The sequence below is a fragment of the Priapulus caudatus genome, unplaced genomic scaffold, assembly GCF_000485595.1.
Source record: "Priapulus caudatus unplaced genomic scaffold, Priapulus_caudatus-5.0.1 Scaffold339, whole genome shotgun sequence".
NCBI lineage: Eukaryota > Metazoa > Priapulida > Priapulimorpha > Priapulimorphida > Priapulidae > Priapulus > Priapulus caudatus.
The window spans coordinates 1-22,146 of record NW_014577400.1 but is presented as its reverse complement, the minus strand read 5'-3'; the positions used below and the strand labels follow the sequence as shown (position 1 = coordinate 22,146).

General features: G+C 44.6%; 3 protein-coding genes and 1 long non-coding RNA gene across 4 annotated transcripts; 2 read left to right on the top strand and 2 right to left on the bottom strand.

Moving 5' to 3' along the window:
- Positions 1 to 1,910: 1,910 nt before the first annotated feature.
- Positions 1,911 to 4,403, top strand: LOC106809233. The gene is made up of 2 exons (XM_014812236.1): positions 1,911 to 2,560; positions 4,397 to 4,403. Exons 1-2 carry the CDS (start codon positions 1,911 to 1,913, stop codon positions 4,401 to 4,403), a joined length of 657 nt encoding a protein of 218 aa, XP_014667722.1.
- A 5-nt stretch (positions 4,404 to 4,408) lies between these two features.
- On the bottom strand, positions 4,409 to 6,011 carry LOC106809232. Its single transcript, XM_014812235.1, has 3 exons — positions 5,368 to 6,011; positions 4,630 to 5,202; positions 4,409 to 4,477 (listed from the first exon to the last, which is right to left on the bottom strand). The coding sequence occupies exons 1-3, from the start codon at positions 5,995 to 5,997 to the stop codon at positions 4,409 to 4,411; spliced, it is 1,272 nt and encodes a 423-aa protein (XP_014667721.1). The 5' UTR covers positions 5,998 to 6,011.
- Positions 6,012 to 7,388: 1,377 nt separating this feature from the next.
- LOC106809238 lies at positions 7,389 to 10,038 on the top strand. Its single transcript, XR_001393861.1, has 2 exons — positions 7,389 to 7,540; positions 7,945 to 10,038. It is a non-coding gene; the product is annotated as an uncharacterized LOC106809238 (long non-coding RNA).
- A 3,863-nt stretch (positions 10,039 to 13,901) lies between these two features.
- LOC106809237 (ras-related protein Rab-2A) lies at positions 13,902 to 19,112 on the bottom strand (the record flags this gene model as incomplete). The annotated part of the gene is given in 4 exon segments (XM_014812241.1): positions 13,902 to 17,790; positions 18,076 to 18,144; positions 18,347 to 18,458; positions 19,020 to 19,112. Coding segments are annotated over 4 exon segments (370 nt in total), but the record flags the coding sequence as incomplete, so codon positions are not given.
- Between the last annotated feature and the right edge of the window lie 3,034 nt (positions 19,113 to 22,146).

Here is a 22,146-nt window from a genome sequence, read left to right as displayed (position 1 = left end):
ACAGACAGCCAGATAGACATAGTTCGTTTTTGTAGTAGTATAGATATCATGGAGTCATGGTAGAATGGCTTATTTGTACATTACTTATTTTTATTTTTATTAGTAAATTTTATGTGGTTTTATTTTCAAAGTGGTGCTGCATGTCAGCCAGTGCCCCAATTGTATATTTCTTTAAAAAACACATGAATTATTACTAGCCATTTGCGGCCTGTGAATCACGGGCCTCTAGCATTTACCCAGGCATCATCAAAACATTATCACAATATCCAAGAACTAAATAAAGAAGCATAATAACTTGTATTGAAATTATAAAATGTAAAACAGACAGTTAATAAAAACAGAGTAGTGCACTTCGACTCAGATTCATGCATTGTCACCTGTCCAAAGGCTATGATAGTTATCAAAGAAATGCTATATTTGTCTAACACACAAATTGTTATTAGTGTGATGGCAGCATCTACAGTTCACGTCACAATTTTCAATGATCATGTGTATTGGATCGTGGCATATGTAAAAAATTCCATTTGAGGCTTTGCCACGTGCCTGAGACTGAGTTATCGGTGCGGTGTGTAGCTTTTGCTGCGATGCATGTGACAGGAGAGTTCAGGCAGTTGTTAATTAACAAAAAAACTGATGCTGACTGTGCGGAAGCCGGGCGCACACGTGGCGATTTTTATCGCTAGTAGGCCTACTGGCAATTTTGTTGCCGGCGACAGAATCGCCGAGAGATCGCCACGTATGCGCTGCATGGCGATGGCGATTTTGACGCCAAGAAACTCGTCGCGGTAATATCAAACATGTTTGATATTTGTTGCCGAGTTGCTGGACAATCGCCACGTGTGCGCTGCACTGTCGTTGCATTGTCTGACAGATCGTTGATTTGTTGCCGGGTCTATTAAAATCGCCACGTGTGCACCCGGCTTAATGCGCCAGTCACACATACGCGACGCACGGCCCGTGCACTGGAAAATTAGCAATTTTGGCCAGTGCATTGTCTTTCGCTGGGTGTGCGTCAGCATTCGTTACTCGTTCGTCGAGCACGCTGGACCAACGCTATGGGTTCGTTGTCATTCGCTGTGTGCGTCGGGATTTTTGTGCATGCACAAAAATGTGCGCGGAGCTTGACGCATGAATGTACACGCCAGAAGGACGCCAGACACGCGCAGAGCGCGCTGGACCAACACCGGACACACGCGGAGCACACGCTGGGTATTCATTGTATGTTCGTCGGCTGAGGTGTAGCGAACACCTAGCGCACACCTAGCGTGCTTCTAACACATGTCCAGCGAACATGCAGCGAATATGGGCGTGCTGAACGAGTCTGTAGCGCGCCCAACGTTCTTCTAGCGTGTTCCTAGTGTGTACGCAGCGTGTAGCCATGGGGTATATAAACGGGTCCTGCCCCCACCTCCTCATCATCACTTCTCCTCCGACCCTCATGGGTGATGACAGAGGTTCCTGCTGATCGTGTTTAGAAGAACCACCGCAGAAGATGGAGGATCCTGACAGGCTGCGACTACAATACGAAATCGCGGTTCTCCAACATCAGCAGAACCTCATGGAACTGGCACTTCACCAAGTCCATGTCATCAGGAGAAGGAGAAAAAAAGAGGTGAACCGAGGTTCTGGGTCCGACCGTGGATCGGTAGGCGACGCAGTTTGGCCTGTATGACCAGCTACTTGTTGAACTTCGTAACGAATACCAGGCAGCCTTCAAGAACTTCATGCGGATGCCCCCCGAGATGTTCGACGAGCTGCTAACCAGAGTGGGTCCGAGGATCACCAAGCAGAATACAACCTACAGAGAGGCTCTCGACCCTGGCCTGAAGCTTGCCCTCACTCTGCGGCATCTTGCCTCTGGGACCAAGTATCATTCAATGTCCTATGGGTGGAGGGTGCCTCACAACACCATGTTCCTGCTCATCCCAGAAGTGTGCCAGGCAACCATCGATGAGTACAAGGATGAGGTGATGAAGTATCCTACCACTCCTGAGGAATGGCGTGCCATATCTGACAACTTCATGGAGAGGTGGAACTTCCCCCATACCTGTGGTGCACTTGATGGCAAGCACGTCAACTGCAAGTGTCCTCCAAACAGTGGTTCCCTATACTACAACTACAAAGGGTTCTACTCCGTTGTCCTCATGGCGCTTGTGGATGCTGATTACAAGTTCATCTGGGCAGACATCGGCGGTATGGGATCAGCATCAGACGCTCAGATCTACAATGCTTCTGAGCTAAATAAATGCGTTGAAGATGGTAGTCTAGGCTTCCCTGATCCCGATCCTCTTCCCAACGACAACCAGGATGTGCCCTACTTTTTCGTTGGCGACGATGCCTTCGCCCTACGACCCAACATGATGAAGCCGTACAGCCTCCGGAGTATGACGCGGCCGGAGCGCATCTTGAACTACCGGCTTTCCCGAGCCAGGAAGGTCGTAGAAAATGCCTTCGGCATCCTGGCCAACCGTTTCCAAGTTCTCCTGAGCACGATGCAGCAGCAGCCTGTGATCGTCAAGCTCATTGTCACAGCATGCATGACCGCTGCCGTTCGCTGGCTGTGCGTTGAATGCGCAGTGCATGCGCGGACCATTCGTTCCGTGCGCTAGCAACACGCTGTGCATTCGTTAGATTTTTTAACATGTGCACCCTGTATACGCGCAGCACGCTAGCAACACGCTTTGCATTCGTTGTCAACTGGCTAGCTTCTTCCAAAGTTGGGCGCAAAACGACGCACTGATCTTATTTTCCATTTTTTCAATGCGCGGGCTGTGCGTCGCGTATGTGTGACTGGAACATACGACAATGATAGTTATCGCGAAAGAAATTCTATACTCACTGAATGCTCATACACACACGCACGCGCACGCACACACGCAAATACGTATGCACGCACGCTGGCACGCACGCACGCACACCAATGCTCACCGAATATATTTCAACGTTCACACGTGCACGCACGCACGCACGTGTGCACGCACCCAAACACACACGCACGGACGCACGCACGGACGCACGCACACACGCACACACAACAATTGCTCACCGAAGAAATTTCAACGTTGTTAGTGGCGTCGGAAAATTCAAGCAGTGTTTTCAAACACCCAGACGTTTGGGGAAACGTCAGATGTTTGGGGAAACAAAATTTGCAAAATGAAACACCGAATGGGGTTAGCCGCTAGAAACAGCTGCCGCTGGAGGACAGCACATATCTGCAGAGGTGAAGATTATCCGCGCACCCAGATGCACACCCGGGATAGAGTGGGGGAAGTGGGTGTTTATTCTTTTGTGTGTGCTGAGGAGTTATGTAATATGTTTATTGAGATCTATACACTGTGATATTAGTGGTGCATATGTGAACTGGGTGTTTATTCTTTTGTGTGTGCGTTGAGGAGTTATGTAATATGTTTATTGAGATCCACTGTGATATTAGTGGTGCATATGTGAACTGGGTGTTTATTCTTTTGTGTGTGCTGAGGAGTTATGTAATATGTTTATTGAGATTCACTGTGATATTAGTGGTGCATATGTGAACAAGGGCGTCGGAACTGCCGCGGCAGCCGCGGACACCAGCCGCGGCCATAAATTTTCCGTAACCAAAATCTTTCAATAATTTATACCCCGTCNGGAGTAGGTGAGTGGGTGGGTCGGGGGACAGTTGGTTGGGTGAGGGTCCGAGAGTCAGGGTGATGAGTGAATGAGTAGTATTTCTTAAAACTCGTATACGGAAAATAGACTGGCAGCCACTGTATAACTCATCACTCACTACTTAAGGCATTACATTGTATGTCACTAGATTATATCAGGGAATTAGTCACATTAAAGAGACCTAATCGGTACAGTCTGCGCTCTGGTAACCAAATGTTAATTGAGCCACCATCTGTAAAAACGTTGGCTACACTTGGCGATCGAGCTTTCTCATCAGCTACCCCAAAATTATGGAATAAGCTACCTAGTCATATTCGATGTGAAAAGTCACTGGAACCTTTTAAACGCCTAGTCAAAACTCATCTATTTAACATTGCATTTAACACATAGAAATAATATTTTTAGGTAATAATTTGATTTGATTTCTATTTTATTGGAAATGTTATATTATATTGTCGTTTTTAGGATCTATATTTTACAATGTTGCAGTCCGCTATTTATAATCAGGAATTGTTATAGGATTGTCGAAATTTAAGTAGGATATTTTACAGTGTTGCAGTCCGCTGTTTTATAATCAGCCTTTGTAATGCGCACGTAAACATATCTGCATGCAACGTGCGCAATATAAATCAATAAATATTATTATTAAAATATTACATGTAAAATGAGCAAACACAAAACACATTGTTTTAAAGTTAAAATAAAAACTTTATTCATAACATTCAATAATCAACACTATCTTCTGTAGCATTTGAGCTACTCACGAGTCCCGAGATGTCTCCAACAGCGAAGATATGCCAGAGATGCCAGAGATGTGAGGCAGAGACATCTGCAAAGCCATGCTCACAGCCTCCAGCACTGGCACTCACCGCACCTGTGTCCAAGCTGGTGTTGAGCACCTGGTGAGCATCGCTGATGGCTGTGCACACGCTCTTCTGCTGCTGCTGCTGCTGGGGTAACTGCTGTTGCTGCTGGGGGTACTGCTGTTGCTGCTGGGGGAACTGGTGGACCCGGAAGAGGAGGCGGCATCTGGTTGGCCATGCTGGATTGGTATCTCTCCATGTAGCCGCAGTCCTGGGCTGGCTGCCACCGCTCGACGTACTTGGGAGAGGACGAGAAGTTGGGTGCAGAGCTGGACCGGGGGTGTCCTCCTTGCCAGAAGGATGGCGGCGCGACTTGTGGAGGCTCTTCCTCATCGCTATCCTCCATGGCAGCTTCCAGAATCCGGCTGATGTTCGTGCGCGCCTTCTTGAACTTCCGTTCTGACAAGTTCACCAGTGTCCCCTTGACGTAAGTCCCGAAGACCTCCGCCGGAGACTGGGGCTGCATCTTCTGCTGCAACTGGAGCACCTGCTGGCCAGTTTCCTGCAGCTGCTTTTGCAAGGTGGCCATGACAGCGTCCTCCAACAGCTTACCTTTTCCCTTGCCCCTTCCGCTGACTGCTGAGGCTTGCTGAGGCTCTTCCTCCTCTGCGTCCGCCTCTACGCCAATCCTGGCGCACTCAGCCTCAGCAGCCGAGAGATCACCACTGTGTGCTTGGATCGCATCCTTCACCTGCAAGTACAAAATAATAAAAATAATAAGTAAAAAGAATGCAAAAAAAGCTAATGCAAAAATGATTGCAAATAGATTTTTTTAGATACATTGGACCCTTTGATAGTAAAGATTCATGTTTACATAAAAAGTATCAATAGTCTAACAATATGTAGCTGTACTTACACTGCTAACTGGCTCTGGTCTGTGGTAGGTGATTCTTTTGAGGAAGTGCAACTCCTTCAGGGTCCATAGCTCTCTCTCTGTAAAGATCCGTTGCCCGGACCCGGACTTGGGCAGCTTGTCCAGGCGCGCAAAGTTGTCTCTCATGCCCTTAAACCACCCTTGCAGGTGAGAGACTTCCTTTGACATGGTTTCTGCCTGCTTCTGCCATGCAGCGTTCTTCATGTCAGGTCTTCTGTAGTGCGTCGCCTTCTTGTTCCACAGCATTTCATTTGCCTCCAAGAAGGCGACCATCAACTCCTCCTCCTCATCGGAGAGCTTGTGGCCCTTCTTGTCCTTCTTCTTGCTGTTGGCCACAGTCGATGCCTGCGATGCCAGCGATGCATGACTGTCTAATGACCCAGAGCGTGAGTGAGTAGGGGAGCCCTGATGGGATGAGGATGGATAACGTGTAGCATCATCGACAGCATCTTCGACGACAGCATCATCGACGACAGCAGCAGGGTCCAGGCTGGGCAGCTCTTTCCCTCTGCCTCCACGACCACGACCACGACCGCGGAAACCAGCAACAGGAGCAGGAGTCTTCTTCTTCTTGGGGTTCGGGGACGTCGGGTTCCTTCTCTTGGATGGCATATTGAAGTTGTGCACTTGTCACTACTTTGATATGAAGGCAAGCAGGACGAGCCGCCGCTTTTTATAGGCACAGTCACGTGACCTGTTCGTTCGCTGACCTGTGCGCTGACTGTGCGTTGGCTATGCGCTAGCTGTGCGTTGAACGCTCGGTGCATGCGCGGACCATTCGTTCCGTGCGCTAGCAACACGCTGTGCATTCGATGAATTTTTTAACATGTGCGCCCTGTATACGCTCTGTATGCGCCCTGTATACGCGCAGCGCGCTAGCAACACGCTGTGCATTCGTTGTCAACTCGCTAGCTTCTCCCAAATCCTGACAAAAGTTGGGCGCACAACGACGCACTGATCTATTTTCCATTTTTTGATTAATTTTCAATGCGCGGGCCGTGCGTCGTGTATGTGTGACTGGGGCATAAAGAAACACATCTTTCCCGCAGGGTGGTAAAAATCGGATCCTACAATACTATAGCGTATCCATCCGAGCTGAAGCATCCGGGCACGTCTAGAATGAATTGATTTGGAGTTTGGTTTGTAGTTGGCTGGTTCGGAAAGTGTAGTGAATAGATTGCAAGCCCTATGAATTGATTCGAAGTTTCCTGAATAGTTTTGCACACGGACCGGAAACAACAGAGTGGGCGGCAAATTGTAAACGTTAGTGATTTCAGAGGTCTTGAATAGATTGGAAGTTGTAAACATTTATATATGTTTTGAAAGCTGTATGATTAATTTGTAATTTAAGCTATACATTTGTTGTTTGTTACCTAATAATTCTGAAACCAACAGTTAGATTCGCATTTCTGGTGATTAATGTTAAAAGTAATAAATTAATTTCAAACTTAGTGAACTGATTCGTTATTCTGTAAATTAATTTAAAACTTATAATTTCAATTGTTAGGGTGAGGAAGCAAGATTTAAACATTTGTGAGTTTATGTAACATGTTCTCAATGAAATCGCAAGTTAGTAAATTGGTTTGTTGTTTTAAAAATAAATTGTACGTTTATAAAATGAATTTTTACAATGATGTGAAGGAATTTGTATATCAGGCAATTATTTTGGAAAGTTGTGAATTAATTTGCAAGTTAATAAATTGATTTGTTATTCTGTGAATTGATTTTAAATTTTGAATTTAAATTTCTCAAACAATATAAAGTAATTTTTATTTTTAATAATTAATTTGAAATGTTTTAAATTGATTTAAAATTGTGTAGTTGAAATGTTTGAAAATGATTTATGAAGGGGATGGCTTTCCATATGTTGGTGACGTTACAATGTGTATGGTTGGCGGAAAATATGGTGTGTACGTGTTTGTAAACCGACATATGGTTGGACTAAATTGACAAACCGTACACCATACGACTCACGCGTGCGTTTTCCCTCACTCTCGCAGGCATGAGCACATGTCATGAGGTGATCGTCGCCCGACACAGCGGCATGCGCGTTCTCGGCATCTCCATGATAACAAACTGCGTTGTCATGGACTACGAGGACCAAAAGCTTGCCAATCACGAGGAGGTTCTGGAGACGGGCCGAGTCCGCGGCAAAGTGAGTGCAGCGCGAGCCCCCCCTCGGTTTGGTGGTGACTGATTACGGTGCTCTCTTGTCTTGTATTGTTAGGAATATGTGTTTGAACTGGTCAGAGAGTTAAAAACGGTTACAAACTTCTGGAGGTAATTCAAATTGGGATATGCATCTTTCGACCTAGAAAGTATAATGCGATGTAGGCAAGCAACTTTCCTCTGCCTGCCAGGTTGTGCCAAATTGAAAAAAAATCCACGTATCCTTCCGTGCTGTGCCGTATATTCTAACCCGGGCCCCGAACAGACAGGGGGGGATGGCCCACCTTTTAGGTCCGCCGAATCAAGTTTCCTCTACCAACCGCTGCGGTGACGCCTGCCGCTTGCTTTAGTTTAGCCGCTTGAAACCTAATGTCTGATGTTTGTCTGCAGGATCTTCAAGCCCTCATCATAAAGGTGATCAGCATGATGCCTGAGCCGGTGGGACCCGAAAAGGTCGAGGTTTAACCTCGAAGAAGCCCATAGTATTCAACCAGGTGGAGGTGTAAAGCTCTTGAAGGAAGCCAGATATGTCGAGGCGTCTCTCCGAGGAGCGAGGGCGCGCGCGGAACGGTTGGAGGTGTGAGGCTCCGTGAGGAGGAGGAGCGCAAGGTGAGGGACCCAAACAGGTGGAGATGCGATGAACGTCAAGATTCTGCCTGAGACGTCGTGAGACGCGAGCCGCCGCCGCCGCGCCATCCACAAATCTCCGCACTCTTTCCCCCTTCCCCAGGGTGTGATATCTGCGATGTCGTACGAAGCGCGCCGTACGTGCAAGCAGTCAATCGAGGGTTTGCACGCAAGCAGTCGCGCGATCCCGGCCTTACGATGCGCAGGTGTCGAGTCGTTTGACGACGCGTTTTTTCGCAAAGTCGTTTGTCCTGTGCCTGTGCCAGGTGTGTGCCTGGGTGCCAGGTCACATAAACAGGTACGAAGTTCACCTGATTACCTCAGTACACACTCCCCCCCCCCGGCGATTGTTTGCGTGCAGCCTGTACGCGTGTAGGGTTGGCTTTTAAAAGCGTTTAGATCGTCTGTTGCTTTGTTAGTGCGCGGGAGGGGGGAGGACGGAGATTTGTGGATGAGCAAAAGCGGTTAGTTTCGTAACTAAATCTAAAGTGGCGACGGTAACCACCACGAATCGGAATACGTAAAGATAACAGTGCAAATATAACTAATTGAAACTGAAAAGGTACGCGGGGCTGTTCACATTCATCACCGTTATCGGCAGCGTATAACCCTTGCACGCAACTGCCCCAAAACTGCCCCTTCCCGCCCAAAACTGCAAAATATAATTGCTGAGCACTGATTTACTTAGATAGAGTGATAGGAGCGCGCTAGTTGGCCTCCTTTTGTATTTCTAACCACGCACAACAACCGCTGCCACCGCTTCCCCCTGTGTCTGTTTTGTACTCTTGTAGTAATGTGGATGACTGTGAACGGCCCCTGGGTAAAAGATGTTTGGGACCATTTTTACATAAAAAGTGCATGTATGTAACGTACATATGCCTGTTGCAAGGCATGATTGGAGGATACCAGTCACGTAAGTTTAAGAATGATTTACAGTGTTATTATGTTTAAAGTCTGCTGCTTACAGAATGTTATAGGTTAGTATTCACTAGAAATGTTTTTTAAATGTTTGAAGATTGTTTGTATCAGTAGACATCCTATTCATTGGTGTCTCTTTTGGTTATGTCGTTAACTTCTATTTAAAGTGTAAATATTGCTATTTAGAATAAGTATGTGAGTAATCATTATCAATATGAAAGTAATAGTGAAATTTATAGTATTGCGATCCCCTTATTATACCGTATTTTTCAAATAATTACAATTCTTTCAGTCCATCCTGTACATTTAAAAACCTCCATGAAAAGTTCAGCTAGGGAATAGCAAAAGTACTGACGACTTCACACCGCCAACAAATTAACGACAGTTTCTCAAACATTGATTGAAAAAAATGGTGAATATACACTTAATTTTAAAATGATTAACTGTAAATAACTGTTAAACCTATGTTGAAGTTATAATTCGTAACTATTGTTGTATTTCCAATGTCTATTTTTTGTGTCACATTTCCTATAGTTGGGCAAAAAGATGATAAATTAGGTCATGTGTGTGTGTTTGACTGGTACACAACTCTTCTTCCCTCCATCCCTGATTCAAACTATATGTTATTACCATTATCTTTGTATCTGCGTGCGTCACCAACCCCAATAGTGTCTGGCCTAGAGTGTACATAGATTGCTACACTTTATTCCACCTGTATCTTAAAACGGTGACACTACAAACATGTCTTGATTTACTATCAACTATTGCCCAACTGTTGAGGTATTCTGAGCAAATATTCCTTTACTATTATAACACACTTGATTGTATCCATGCCATTTGATGCCCTTGATGTGATCGTCTGTATGTTCGTCTATATGTTGCGCCGAACAATATCAATGCACACCCAGCAATAAAAACAAGTATACCTGTTATAACCTTGATTATAACTTCAGAGGCTTTCTGAAAACCAGGCCGTACGTTCTGCTATAGGCACTGCGTTGACCTTTACCCACACAGGGTTCGTAGCGGGTCTTCCAAAGTCTTATAAGTACTTATTTTGCCAAAAATAAAATAAGGGCTCTTATTAGTACTTATTTTTGGTGAAATCTTAGAAAAGTACTTAATAGTCCTTATTTTTTGCCGAAGGACCATTTTCAACATTTTCTGTGTTGAATTTCGGCGAAACGGCTCTGCAATTGTGTACATATAAATATTATTAGTGTACTTTAATAGTCGGTGATCTATCAGAAATCGCGTAAAAAAGTCTTATTTTGGCCTCCAGAAAGGGTCTTATAAGTCCTTATTTCAACATGTGTCGTACTACTATGAACCCTGCCACATCTCTGTAGCATCCCGTCACAGCAGCTGTTCGGATTTTTTCGCGTTCCCGTGTCCTAGCAGCCTATAGACTGATACCGTGTCGTTGCCTGAGCCAGCGACTAATGTGTGTACACGCATTGTTTCTGAGAAACCCGAGCAAATTCCTCTATAAAGAACAGCTCGCTCAGGTGGACGGGGACTGGTTTTTTTCATAACGGAAACTTCGTCGTTGTTAAATTGATGTCTTCGATTTTTTGCACGGTTTTGTCATCTCTATCGTAGTAATCGAGAGTGAACGTCTTAGTGTGCGTATAATGTATGTGCCCGCGTCCCGTCATTGGTCGGGAAAGGCACGTCATCGGGTTAAAATTAAGCTCGCTGGGCTCCTGATTTTTTCTACTCTAGTTGCTGGCTTCATGCATTGTCTGTACGTCAGTCATTGGTTTCAGCCACCGACTGTGGTTTCAGTCGATTTCCAAACTTCCGTTATCCGTCGTTCGCTGGGATTCAGTCGTATTCGTTATTCGAGTCAGTAATTACGTGTATGTTTTCTGTAGTGTGATTTGCGCGCGTGCGTGCGTGCGTGTGCTGTGTGTTTGTGTGTGTAAATAATGCTTGTAGAGCAGAAAGTGTTCAATTTGCACTACTGTACTGCCAGTATGGAGTACGGTGTGTAGCGGGTATACTGTTGTCAAAAACGTGTGGCTACCTAATAGGTTTGGTCGTCGGTGATTTTACATTTACTAGGCCGGTGTTTATTCATGACTGCACGTAACATATCCCTGACGGGGTTAGTGTTACATCGAGATGTATGCTCGTCGTTTGCCCCATGTGAGATTTTCCACTTTTGTCTCCAATTCAAACGAACGTTCATATTCGTTGTTCCAGTGTAATCGTGCCGGGAGCAATTGATAGAAATAAACTATACAACTTGTGAGAGAGGCTGCATAAGGACTATGCAAATTTTGTGTAGCTATATTCCAGTTTTGATTACATTTTGCTTCCTGGTCGATTCAGTTTGGATAACGGAAATTATAAGCGTGCATTCGGGCTGAGAATAGCAAGCGCGTGGCGGGAGAGAGTGAATTAGGGGTTAAACTAAGACCTACTGTAATGTTATATTTAGGGTGTTGAACTTTGCGCAGCTGAGGCCCGGTGAGCTGTATAGAAACATTTGCACGCACTTATCTGATGGGGCGAGAATAGAAACGAACAGGGGATTGTTTCTCTTCAATCCTGATCTGATTGGTATTATTATGACGCATATATTTTGTATCGAATATTGCTGTGGGTACTTCATAATCCATGTATCGAGTATATGCATATCACATATAGAAAATATAAATATATATATTTATCCACATCATAATATTTTTCATTTATCTTGAGTTTTAAACGGAATGCGCCCAGTGACAGTGTATGCCAATACATATTTTTATATGTATATATCTGGTAACAAAATATTGCCGTTGAAATCTTTGACATTTAATTAGTTTAAAATAAAAGTTTGGCTTCATTGCATTATTGAATTCCTAGGTTTTTCAAGGGCGGTACCGATTGTCTCGCAACCTTCGCACTTTACGGTTTACTTACCTATTATTTTGCTGTATTAGCCGCATATGTCTGTGTATATATTAAAAAGTAATTCCATTATTTAAGTTAAATGCAGTATAGTTAGGATAAAGTTTTGGGTACGTGTTTGTGCGGGGTTATCATTTGTACCAATCTGTAAAAGTAAACTTACATTTATTCATTTAAAAATTTGCACTTTGCTAATGTGTAAAAACAACAACGTACAATTACACGTTAGATCGAAGTCAAAATGCGCTTTTATGACAAAGACGAGGAAAATTTACATGAAATTCACATATTTTAGATGAGCTGACAAGTTCGGGTGGAAATGTAATGGTATCCCTTTTATCCGGACGGGTCGGCATTCACCAAAATGACACGGCAACGTACATAGGAATTCTACCACATTTATCCAAGGTCCGATAAGGCGGTGCCGCTGTAATAGAATGCCAAAAGTCTTCTAGCCGACTGATGCTTGAAGAACACTGACTTCTAGCTTCTGTCGACATTATACAGCACAACTATATACAGTGTAATACACCGCCTCGCCTACGGTGCTAATAAATTTGGGATGCAAAAATTGCACAGTCGGGGAAGAAGTAGATGTATAACGGTTACGGCCTGGTTGCATACGTAAAAGCAGATTTCTTCTTCCTGGCGGCTTTTAGTTTTGACATATTTTATTATTATACACGCACGCACGCGCACACACGCACGTATACAGGCACGCATGCACACAGGCACGCACGCACGCACAGACACTGATCGCGGTATTTATTACATCATTAATAATTTCACGGTTGATGGATAAGCTGCTTCTGGCGTACAGGAGCAGTGCTAGTGCTGATTCAAGCAGTGGGTTTTTTTGCGTGCAACTACAGATATATATGCAATAATGCAAGAAGGTGCATCTTTGGCTCGCGGATTTCGAGGTTGGTGCCAAGCGTCAGCGTCGGTGTAAGTATTTCTGATGTGTATGCTGTGTGTTTAATGGTTGGCCCAGTATTTCTGACGCGTGTACCTGCAACTTCTTCATGACCATCTGTTTACAGATCTAGGGGAGAAGAAAAATGTATCCGATGACGTGACAAAATGGGTTTTCCGTGTAAGATGTGGGTGATGACGTTGCAGGGTGTGGATAGATGCGGAACAGGTGGGCCGGTGTCCATTCCTAGTTTTCAAATTCAAAAAAGATGCCGGATCACAGTTCCCGGGTATTTAAAATCATAATGGTCTTTTCCGTTCCTAGCTCCAAGAAACGGTCATACATCAAGATCTGAGTATATTGACGTTAGTCACACAGCCTGGTCGGGCTACCCCGTTCCCAGATAGTTATAATGGCCTGCTTCTTCTTTCCGAAAATAATCCTTCCCCGCCTCTTCGGAACGCACTCCTTCGTAGATTACTTCGACGCAAGGGCAATTCGGCGCCGCAAGTGAAAGTTTATTCATTTATCGTCGCTATCTAGACATAGTCTATCGGTGTCTGGTCTGGTGTGTTCATGTTTTTTGTTAGTCAGAGATTCCTCTGACCATGCAATGCCCACACCGACGATTTTGGTGTGGGTTAGTAGAGTACGTGGCACCAGACCAGATGGGGAACAGGTCTACCCTGGGAATATTGGCCGCCTACATCTACCCTAACCCACACCAAATCCACCAAATCGTCGGTGTGGGCATTGGTCAGAGGAATCTCGGACTAGTTTTTTGTATGACGGCATTTCAGTCGCCATAACATCCTGATGACCTCGATATCCTCGTGTCGGGGCGCGCGCTGGTGTGTGTGTGTAGGGGGTGATAATTAATGTAGCCCGAAACTAGAATTACAATTTAAAACCGACACCGAGTGATTTGGTGACGATCTCACCAAAATCACACATATGACCAAAATAATCACACGGAAACGCAAGGTTAAAACGGACACTTTACTTTCATTATAATCTGCACGTACACTGGCGCCACCTAGAGACCACCATTGAACCGATAGGTATATTTGCCGAGACATCCCAGGATGTCAATACATGAATAGCTGAAGCGTTCCGGTGTTCACCGCATCATGAATAGTCTCTTGGACGCAAATCACAGAGAGAGAGGGGCTTTCACAGTTTGTGCACGCGAAACCGATGAACGCCAAAAACTACATTTAGACGGGCGATGATAACACAGTATCAAGAGCGCATATCTACTATAACCGCTCGGCACTTATAAACAGCAGTAACTGGTCGGTTTGGTCGCACGCCACATTCACATTAACCAAGATTTGCTGCGGGGGATCTAAGAGAAGCTACAATAAACGAATCACTCATCATAAGCTAGCGGCATTCTCTTTAACTGGAGACGACTGCCACTGCGCTCTGTACTTTACACTAGCAAGGGTCATCGGGTGCTTACACAAAGCAAGAAGCCATACTACCTCACTCACCGTGTGCATATTATATATATATATTCGTAAACTATCGATAATATATTTCTGTGCAAACTGACGCTATGCCTACGAGCGAATAATATTAATATAGTAAAGGTATTTTTTAGCTCTTGGTACGATGCTAAACTGATTTGGTTACATGTGAATGCTGTTGATAGACAACAACTCTCTAACAATAAACCATCAAGGTCGTAACAGTTCATTCCGTTGAGCTCAGAGCCGGATAATAAAGAAAGGTGTAACATTTTATACCACTACCCCTACCACCTTTATAGCAAACATCCTCGACCTTGGACGAATAAAGATTAAATCCGAGTCACATTAATAACCCGCCCTGCCAGGCATGTCCATGCTGCGTACACACAATGTAGGATGGGAAATTTGTCATAGGAAGAACTGTAAACCATGCTACAGGGGCACAGTGCGAAACCAGCACAGGCCGCGCGAGTGTTAGAGGGGGCTACGAAATTCGGGGAAAATACTATATTTCCACTGAGATACGGCCATCGGAATAAATGAAAACAAGTGGTGTCTACGATAGAAGGGTGCACAGGATATACCACTCATTTAATCCGGTCTGACTGGAACCTACCCCACCGACCTTTGAATCTCAATACACACGCACGCACGCACGCACGCACGCACGCACGCACGCACGCACGCACGCACGCACGCACACACACACACACACACACAGACTCCTGAATTCAGTAGTACGAGAAGTGAATCTATAACACACGCGTATCGTTATAACCGCACCAAATGCACATTAATTAGTCTAGCCAAACTAATTGATCTGCTCCTTTGTAGTACATTTTCAAGAGAAGCGGTCTCGCCTGCAGAGAACTCATCCCAGCTGCTGCACATTGCACACTTGCCCTGCTCCGTACACTGTGATAAAATAACCAACCAAAATACGTGGAGCGGTCCGAGTTTCGTACTAACCAAGCGCGTGGAGAACTCGATGAGCCCCGAACCGACAAAACTACGCGATAAAGACGTATCCACGACACCACGAGACTTCACAATTACAAGCAAGCTTCTGCACCGTCTAGAAAAGTTATGGATTTTATTTCACGCGCTCAGTCGAAACCACAGCTCAGGTTTTTAGCGATCGAATCAGCTAGCACAGGCAGTAGTTTTTCCTATACGAATATTTTTTTGGTCATTGAATTCGAATTGCAATAGAAGGGGCCGTACAACGCTATTTCAGTACAATATATACAGATCGTAACTGAATTCATACAACCTCATGTATGTATTGAATCAAGATATACATGTATACATTGTGCTAGATACCTCATGCGTACCTAGATTCTCGTGTTTACGTGATGATACTATATAACATATATAAGGTAATATGATTACCTTGTTCACACCACTCATATTATAAGAATGTCACTAGCAATTTTAGCCACAACTGTCAAACGCACACCCCAACCATGTCCTTTCATCACATATCAGCTATTCTCCCATGCCGACAAATATATATGTAGCTATACTCTGTGGATTCACAATACAGCTAATGATTTAATCTAAATAGCTTAGCTGAAATTAAATCTAACAATTGATCAATAAAAACAATCTTTTCGGTAGCTACTAACTGTTTTCTAAACCTTACAAATGATCAGAGAAGCAATAATATGAACAAGATTCAGAGAATTTCTGGAAGACGGAATGCTCTCGCAAACAAGTCGGATTAAGCAGAAGTCTGTTGTCAAGGCAACCACACATAGACCCACGCATCACGAGGATAGCGAAGTTATAGAGTCGTTATAGAAATACATGCAGTAACAAATAGTGGCTCTTGCTATGTACATCAGAGCTTTACTACGTGCAGCTTCCCCCGACGGAATGTTTTTAATGTGCGCCTGCGTTTCTACAACATCAAATGCAGAAGAACATAAATCCAGTTCCCTGGTATTGGTTCAAAAGGCCACTCTGTGTCTGTAGCAAGAAAACTCACCGCTGCCGTTGTACAAAATTGTGACCAGATAAAGGGATTTTACTTCAAGGATCTAGGAGAGAACGTCAATGTGATCTTCACGTTCCGCCCACCAGCTGCCGGTTTCGGTGGTTCCCAGCTTATCATGTCGCGTTGATGAAGATAAATAAGAGCACAGTAATATATAAATAGATAAGAGGCAACAGTATTTTAACACAGAACAAAACATTAGCTGTCCGCTACTCTCGAAACTAAACGATCGTAAACATGACACCATCTACAACTTCGCGTGACTGATCTCAGTTATTCTTGTATCGCTCTGATGGGATACATAGATTTCGTCAGAATCAACGGAATAAGCCGAATGTGTAATGAAGTTATGTGAATCTACTGCAGTCTGCAATGCAGTAATGCAGTGATGCCATGTCAGAGTCCGCCATGTCAGTAGAGCACAGAGCGAGGACATGCACGCTGATTGTCAAAGGCAACTTCTTTTACACCGCAAGACTAGCAAACAAGATCCTCCACTCTCAACACAGCATAAACATTTCATAACCGGAACTTAGAATAAATTAAATTGCGCATTCGTTTAAGCATTTCCGTTCATTCAAGAATACCTGGTCTCAGCCACGCAAAATTTGATCAGCAAAAATCAGCAAAAATCAGCGCAGATATTGATTGGCAAAAAACAAGGCAAATAACCAAGGAATCGTGCATCGCACATATTTTTTGCATATGTCTTACAAGGCTTTGAACTAACAGCAGTAAATGGTCATGTATTGTGTGATTGATGCTAGGATCCTCCATCTACCTTAATGTGCTTCCAACACACGAGCTATGAGAACTGTTATTACCATTACTCAGCCGTAGGGATTAAGCTTGGGAATATCTGCTACCTATTTAAAACACAACAATAACAGCAACAACAACACTAGACATGATGGCAATAACGAACACACACTCGCGCCTAATTGTAACACAGACGTGTGCGCACACCTGCATACAACAACAGGCACCTTTCACTTTTCCATACAGCATAGGGTCATCACTATATAGCTGCATGCATTTAGGCGTATATATCTGTACTATTATTTATTAACTTCGCAATAGAAGACCATTTGTGAACTGCGGAAACATGATCTCTCTCCCAGCATGAGCATCAGCATCTGGGTAGATAGTATAAGTGAACACCCACAACGTGTGCGCACATGGCTCCTATCACTGACCCTGCCATCGACCGTCTGTCTGTGCACGCGTCAGGGTGCCTCCGCGAAACAGATCCACGTGGATACAGCTGATATTGAGAGTCATGGGGGGTGGGGGGAGGGGTACTCCTAGCAACAACCACCTCCTGCTTGTTGTCCCAAACTTCCTGATGGGGCGTGAGGACTTGAGGGAGAGTGTTGTGGTCCGATCTTGATGCCATTTGCCTATAATGCCATTTATTATGTAAACTGTTATGTAATACCAGTTATATATAACTGCCTGAACAATGCTATAACAACAGTAACAATAAGAACCATATGGAACGTACTGCAAGTGGGTTTAAAGGTTTTCATCATGGCTGATTGGTAATCACTAATGCAGTAATTATTTGACATCGTTTCATTTAATTCTTGCACAGGATATAACCTTATGGGCAGGAGTGCAATTTGTAAAGATAAAAGATAATTGTAAAAACGTTAAGATTAGAAAATGGTTTGCTGATTACTTACCTCATTGTTGATGTCAAAAACACCCTCTTGGATTTTCTCGTAAATTTCTTTTGCTGTATTAATGAAGGCCTGAAAACAATTATATATATTAACTCTTATCAATAATTCACACCAACTACAAGTATACAATCTTTTAAGTGCATCGGTGATCAGCATACCAACTGGCAGGAGGAAATAAAGTTGGGAATCTAACCATAATGGGTTGTTGAGACACTGTAGCAAAGTTAACAAATGTGGACGTTTACAGAATATTCAACCGAGCGGCACGCACCTCTTCCACATTAGCCGCCGTCTTCGCTGACGTCTCCATGAATATGAGTCCATGCTCCCTCGCAAATGCCTCGCCTTCTTCCTTCTTCACATCTCTCCTCGACTCTAGATCCCTGCAGCGACACGGATGCCATGGTTACAAGGGTGCTATGGTTAAACAGGCGTTCTCATGGATGGATAGGAAAGCATAGTTTATCATTGAAAGTGACTAGTGAGCATAGCACATGAGCTTTGTGACAAAATTGGGCAGTGATGTGTAATGAAATGATTTCTATGGGTGGTCGCTTTCAGAGACGTTTCTACCTGGACCACAAAATCAGATGTTTTAATCATTATATTTATAATGTCATTACTTGGGCCTACCGACCTTCGCCTACTTTACTGCCAGGCAAAATAGAAATTTCATACTCGGGAAGATCTTTTACAATTTAAATATTTTATAACCTCTGCTAAACCAAGATACTCAACTTGCATTCCACTCGTTACTTCAATAGTTACAGAAAGATTTTCTAAGCAAACATAGACCAAATCAATTGGAATTCAGTCCCAAATATATATATTTGTGAAAATTTTATGTGTGAACATATTTTCATAGCAAAATACAAGCATTGAGCGTATTTCATGGACAACAGTGACTTTGTGCTGTTGGACAGGGACTTATCGACATGCCGTACGTTTTGTTTCCGATGAGCATAATCACCATGTTGCTATTGGAATGTTGACGTGCGTCTTCCAGCCAGGTTGTCAGATGAGTGAATGTGTCTCGCCTTTAAAAAAAACAGCAGAAACACATCTGAATGACATCTGACACAAGCTGCTGCCCAAAAACATAAGATTTAGATATATCATGTATAGTTATCTAATCTATATTTGAGTTCGTATGTATGTATGTATGTATGTATGTATGTATGTATGTATGTATGTATGTATGTATGTATGTATGTATGTATGTATTATGTATGTATGTATGTATGTTGTATGTCTGTATGTATGTATGTAATGTATGTATACATTTTTAATGTATGTATGAATGTATCGTAGCGTTATGGCGCCCAGAACCGCCCAAGCAATCTGAATGCAATTTTCACAGCGCGATTTCCTATAACCGAGGTGTGTTCCTAGACGAAAAAACCGTCAAAACTAGACAATAATATACCACAATGTAACTCTCTTGTCTATTGGTTTCAGAATTGAGTCCCATCATTTGTAATCTGTAATCAAGTACGCAATCATTGAATAAAGACTGATTTACGAAATGAACGTGTTCTATCTATGATGGGACATGCATTGACTGGTGAACAACGCGTATCTTATCCTGACAACTCCCCTGAACTGCACAGCACGATGCCGGTTATGTGACTGCCAGCCATCGACGAAGTGCGATTACGCGCACGGCACGGACGTCGCGACTGGCGGATCGTGCAGCAGCTTCACTAACGCTCACGCCACCGATCCAATAACGGCGAACGTCTACCCACAGGTCCCGCACTGCAAGAGGTGGAAAGGGTGAAAACGACCAACTATATCTTCTGCCGCACCAGCGAAGACGTGTCCTACTTCAGATCGCGATGGATATGACTATGTCGAGACGACTCCAAGTGCCAGCAAGGACAAGGTGATGCAATTATATGGAGCTGTTGTGATGAACACTTAAGGAAAGACGCTGCAGCAGGCAATGGTCGTGGCACTGTTGGCAACAAATCTGAAAGCCGACGTATCTGAAAACATTAAAACACTCGCTGTAAGGGAATAAAACACCATGGTTTGCTACGGCGTTACCCTGGCATACATGCGCACAGAGACCGCGACGAACCAATCCGTGATTCGTGCTCGCCTCCGTGTCCAAGCAGGGTATGCAAGTTCATCATGACGTGTCGCTGGTTGTTTGGCAGACGACGTGAACTACACAGAGGCTGTACTGCCGTGATGTGTTGACCACGAGGCCTGGAGGACACCGAAATACAACTATGAGCCTACTCGGACAAGAAGCGCAGGAAATGACGCCTTGAAGAGGTTTTTCATCTCGTTGAAGGCGTAAAGCATGCGGCGCAACGCTCGCAGCCCGCATCTCATCGACCCCACACCATAATGTGCCGACAGCCAAGTGCAGCAGCTCTTATAAACGTAGCATAAACGATTCTGTAAAAGATCGCAGTCAGGTAATGACAATACGAAAATTGGACAAGTCAGAATTGTGGCTCGATACTGCGGGAGAAGGCCACGGACGTCCGTAACCATACAAGGTAGACAGAAGGAAATGCCCTGCGTATGCCACAACATGGCCACCATTGTGAGCAAGATACCACCACCTTTGACAGCATGTGCAGAGGCAGGAAGCAAGCTAAGTACAAACAATGGCAAAGTTCATTTGATGAACACGAAGAGTGCGGTGTTTCGACCATGTGACTCCATAACACTCGCTGCGCGGACACAATGGTGGAAATATAAACTCTCGACCCAACGCCCCAATATTACAACGCAACATAGACATTTGATAAAGGCAAAAGTCGGGCGAAAACGGCTACAGGCCGTTCGTTACCTGCACAGTGGGAAGGCAACACCGCCATGAAGACTAACAACGTCTTGGTCTTAAGCTGCACATCCACGACGCCAGGTCAGTCGTCATTCCTTCAAACTGGCTGACACTGGTTGCCCAAAAGTTGCTGGCGAGTCTCAAGGTCATCAATCGGTTCGGTCTTCAGAGAACACATTCCTCACCGTAGTGAAAGCAACAACGGATCAGGCGGCACAATTCTGATGTGATGACAAGCCTAGGCTCGCGACGAAAATGATCAGCGGGCTCACACGCAGTGTGAATGTCCTCGACGACGCAGCTGGGCCGCCGCCCACCACGCATCGAGTGCTATATTTCGGCAGGGCAACTGAAGACAATCGAGCAGAGCTGAGACAATCCTTCTGATCGTTACAAATCTAGCAACATTCAGCAATCGTGCGAACACCAACCACTGCGATTGATGACAGGCCCCCCGCTACATCTAATGGGGACCCCAGAATGCCGAACACGTACGCAGTACATTGCTCCCGTGGCCTCGTACGCCATCCCATTGTGAGACGACGTTAAAGCTGGATTGGACAGAAGACGATACGGGCTATGGCGTACTAAGAACGCCAGTACCAGTTAGGTGAACCAGTGACATGGTGCCACGGCATGGTCGTTTGTGCGAAGAAACGGCAAGCGCGAGAGCGAAAACAGTTTACATGCAACCACTTAACACGGCATGCACACCGTGAAAACCCAGCGCACACAGCAGTCACCATTCCACGCAACGCGTCGGCTACACATGGGATGGTAAAATACTGTTTCGACGCGTGGAACGGCTATCACAGTGTATCCACTCGGGTATAATAAAAAAAAAAAAAAACAAAAGCAAAAAAAAGATAAGCAACTTACACGCTCACTCACACGCTTGGGGAAGAATACCGTATTGCACGGCTCCGGCACAGGGCTTAACATTGCATCACAGGCGACGCTACTCCAGACAGATTTGACGAGATTGTCTCGAATGTGCCCAACAAAACCAAATGTATCGACGACACACTACTCTGGCCGACAAGCGCTGGAGAAAGTTTCTAGCCAGGCATGTAACGCTGGTAGATACGCTGCGGCAGGAAAGCGGGATAACCCATGCAACCCTGAACGAAATCTGTATTTGCCAGCCGCACGCGTTACGATTTGCCGGGTTCGAGATACACCACAGAACTGCGTAGCCGCTTGCAGCGAATTCCTAGCAAGCGATCATCGGACTTTCCAAAACACGCAAGGAACATCACCGACATCGA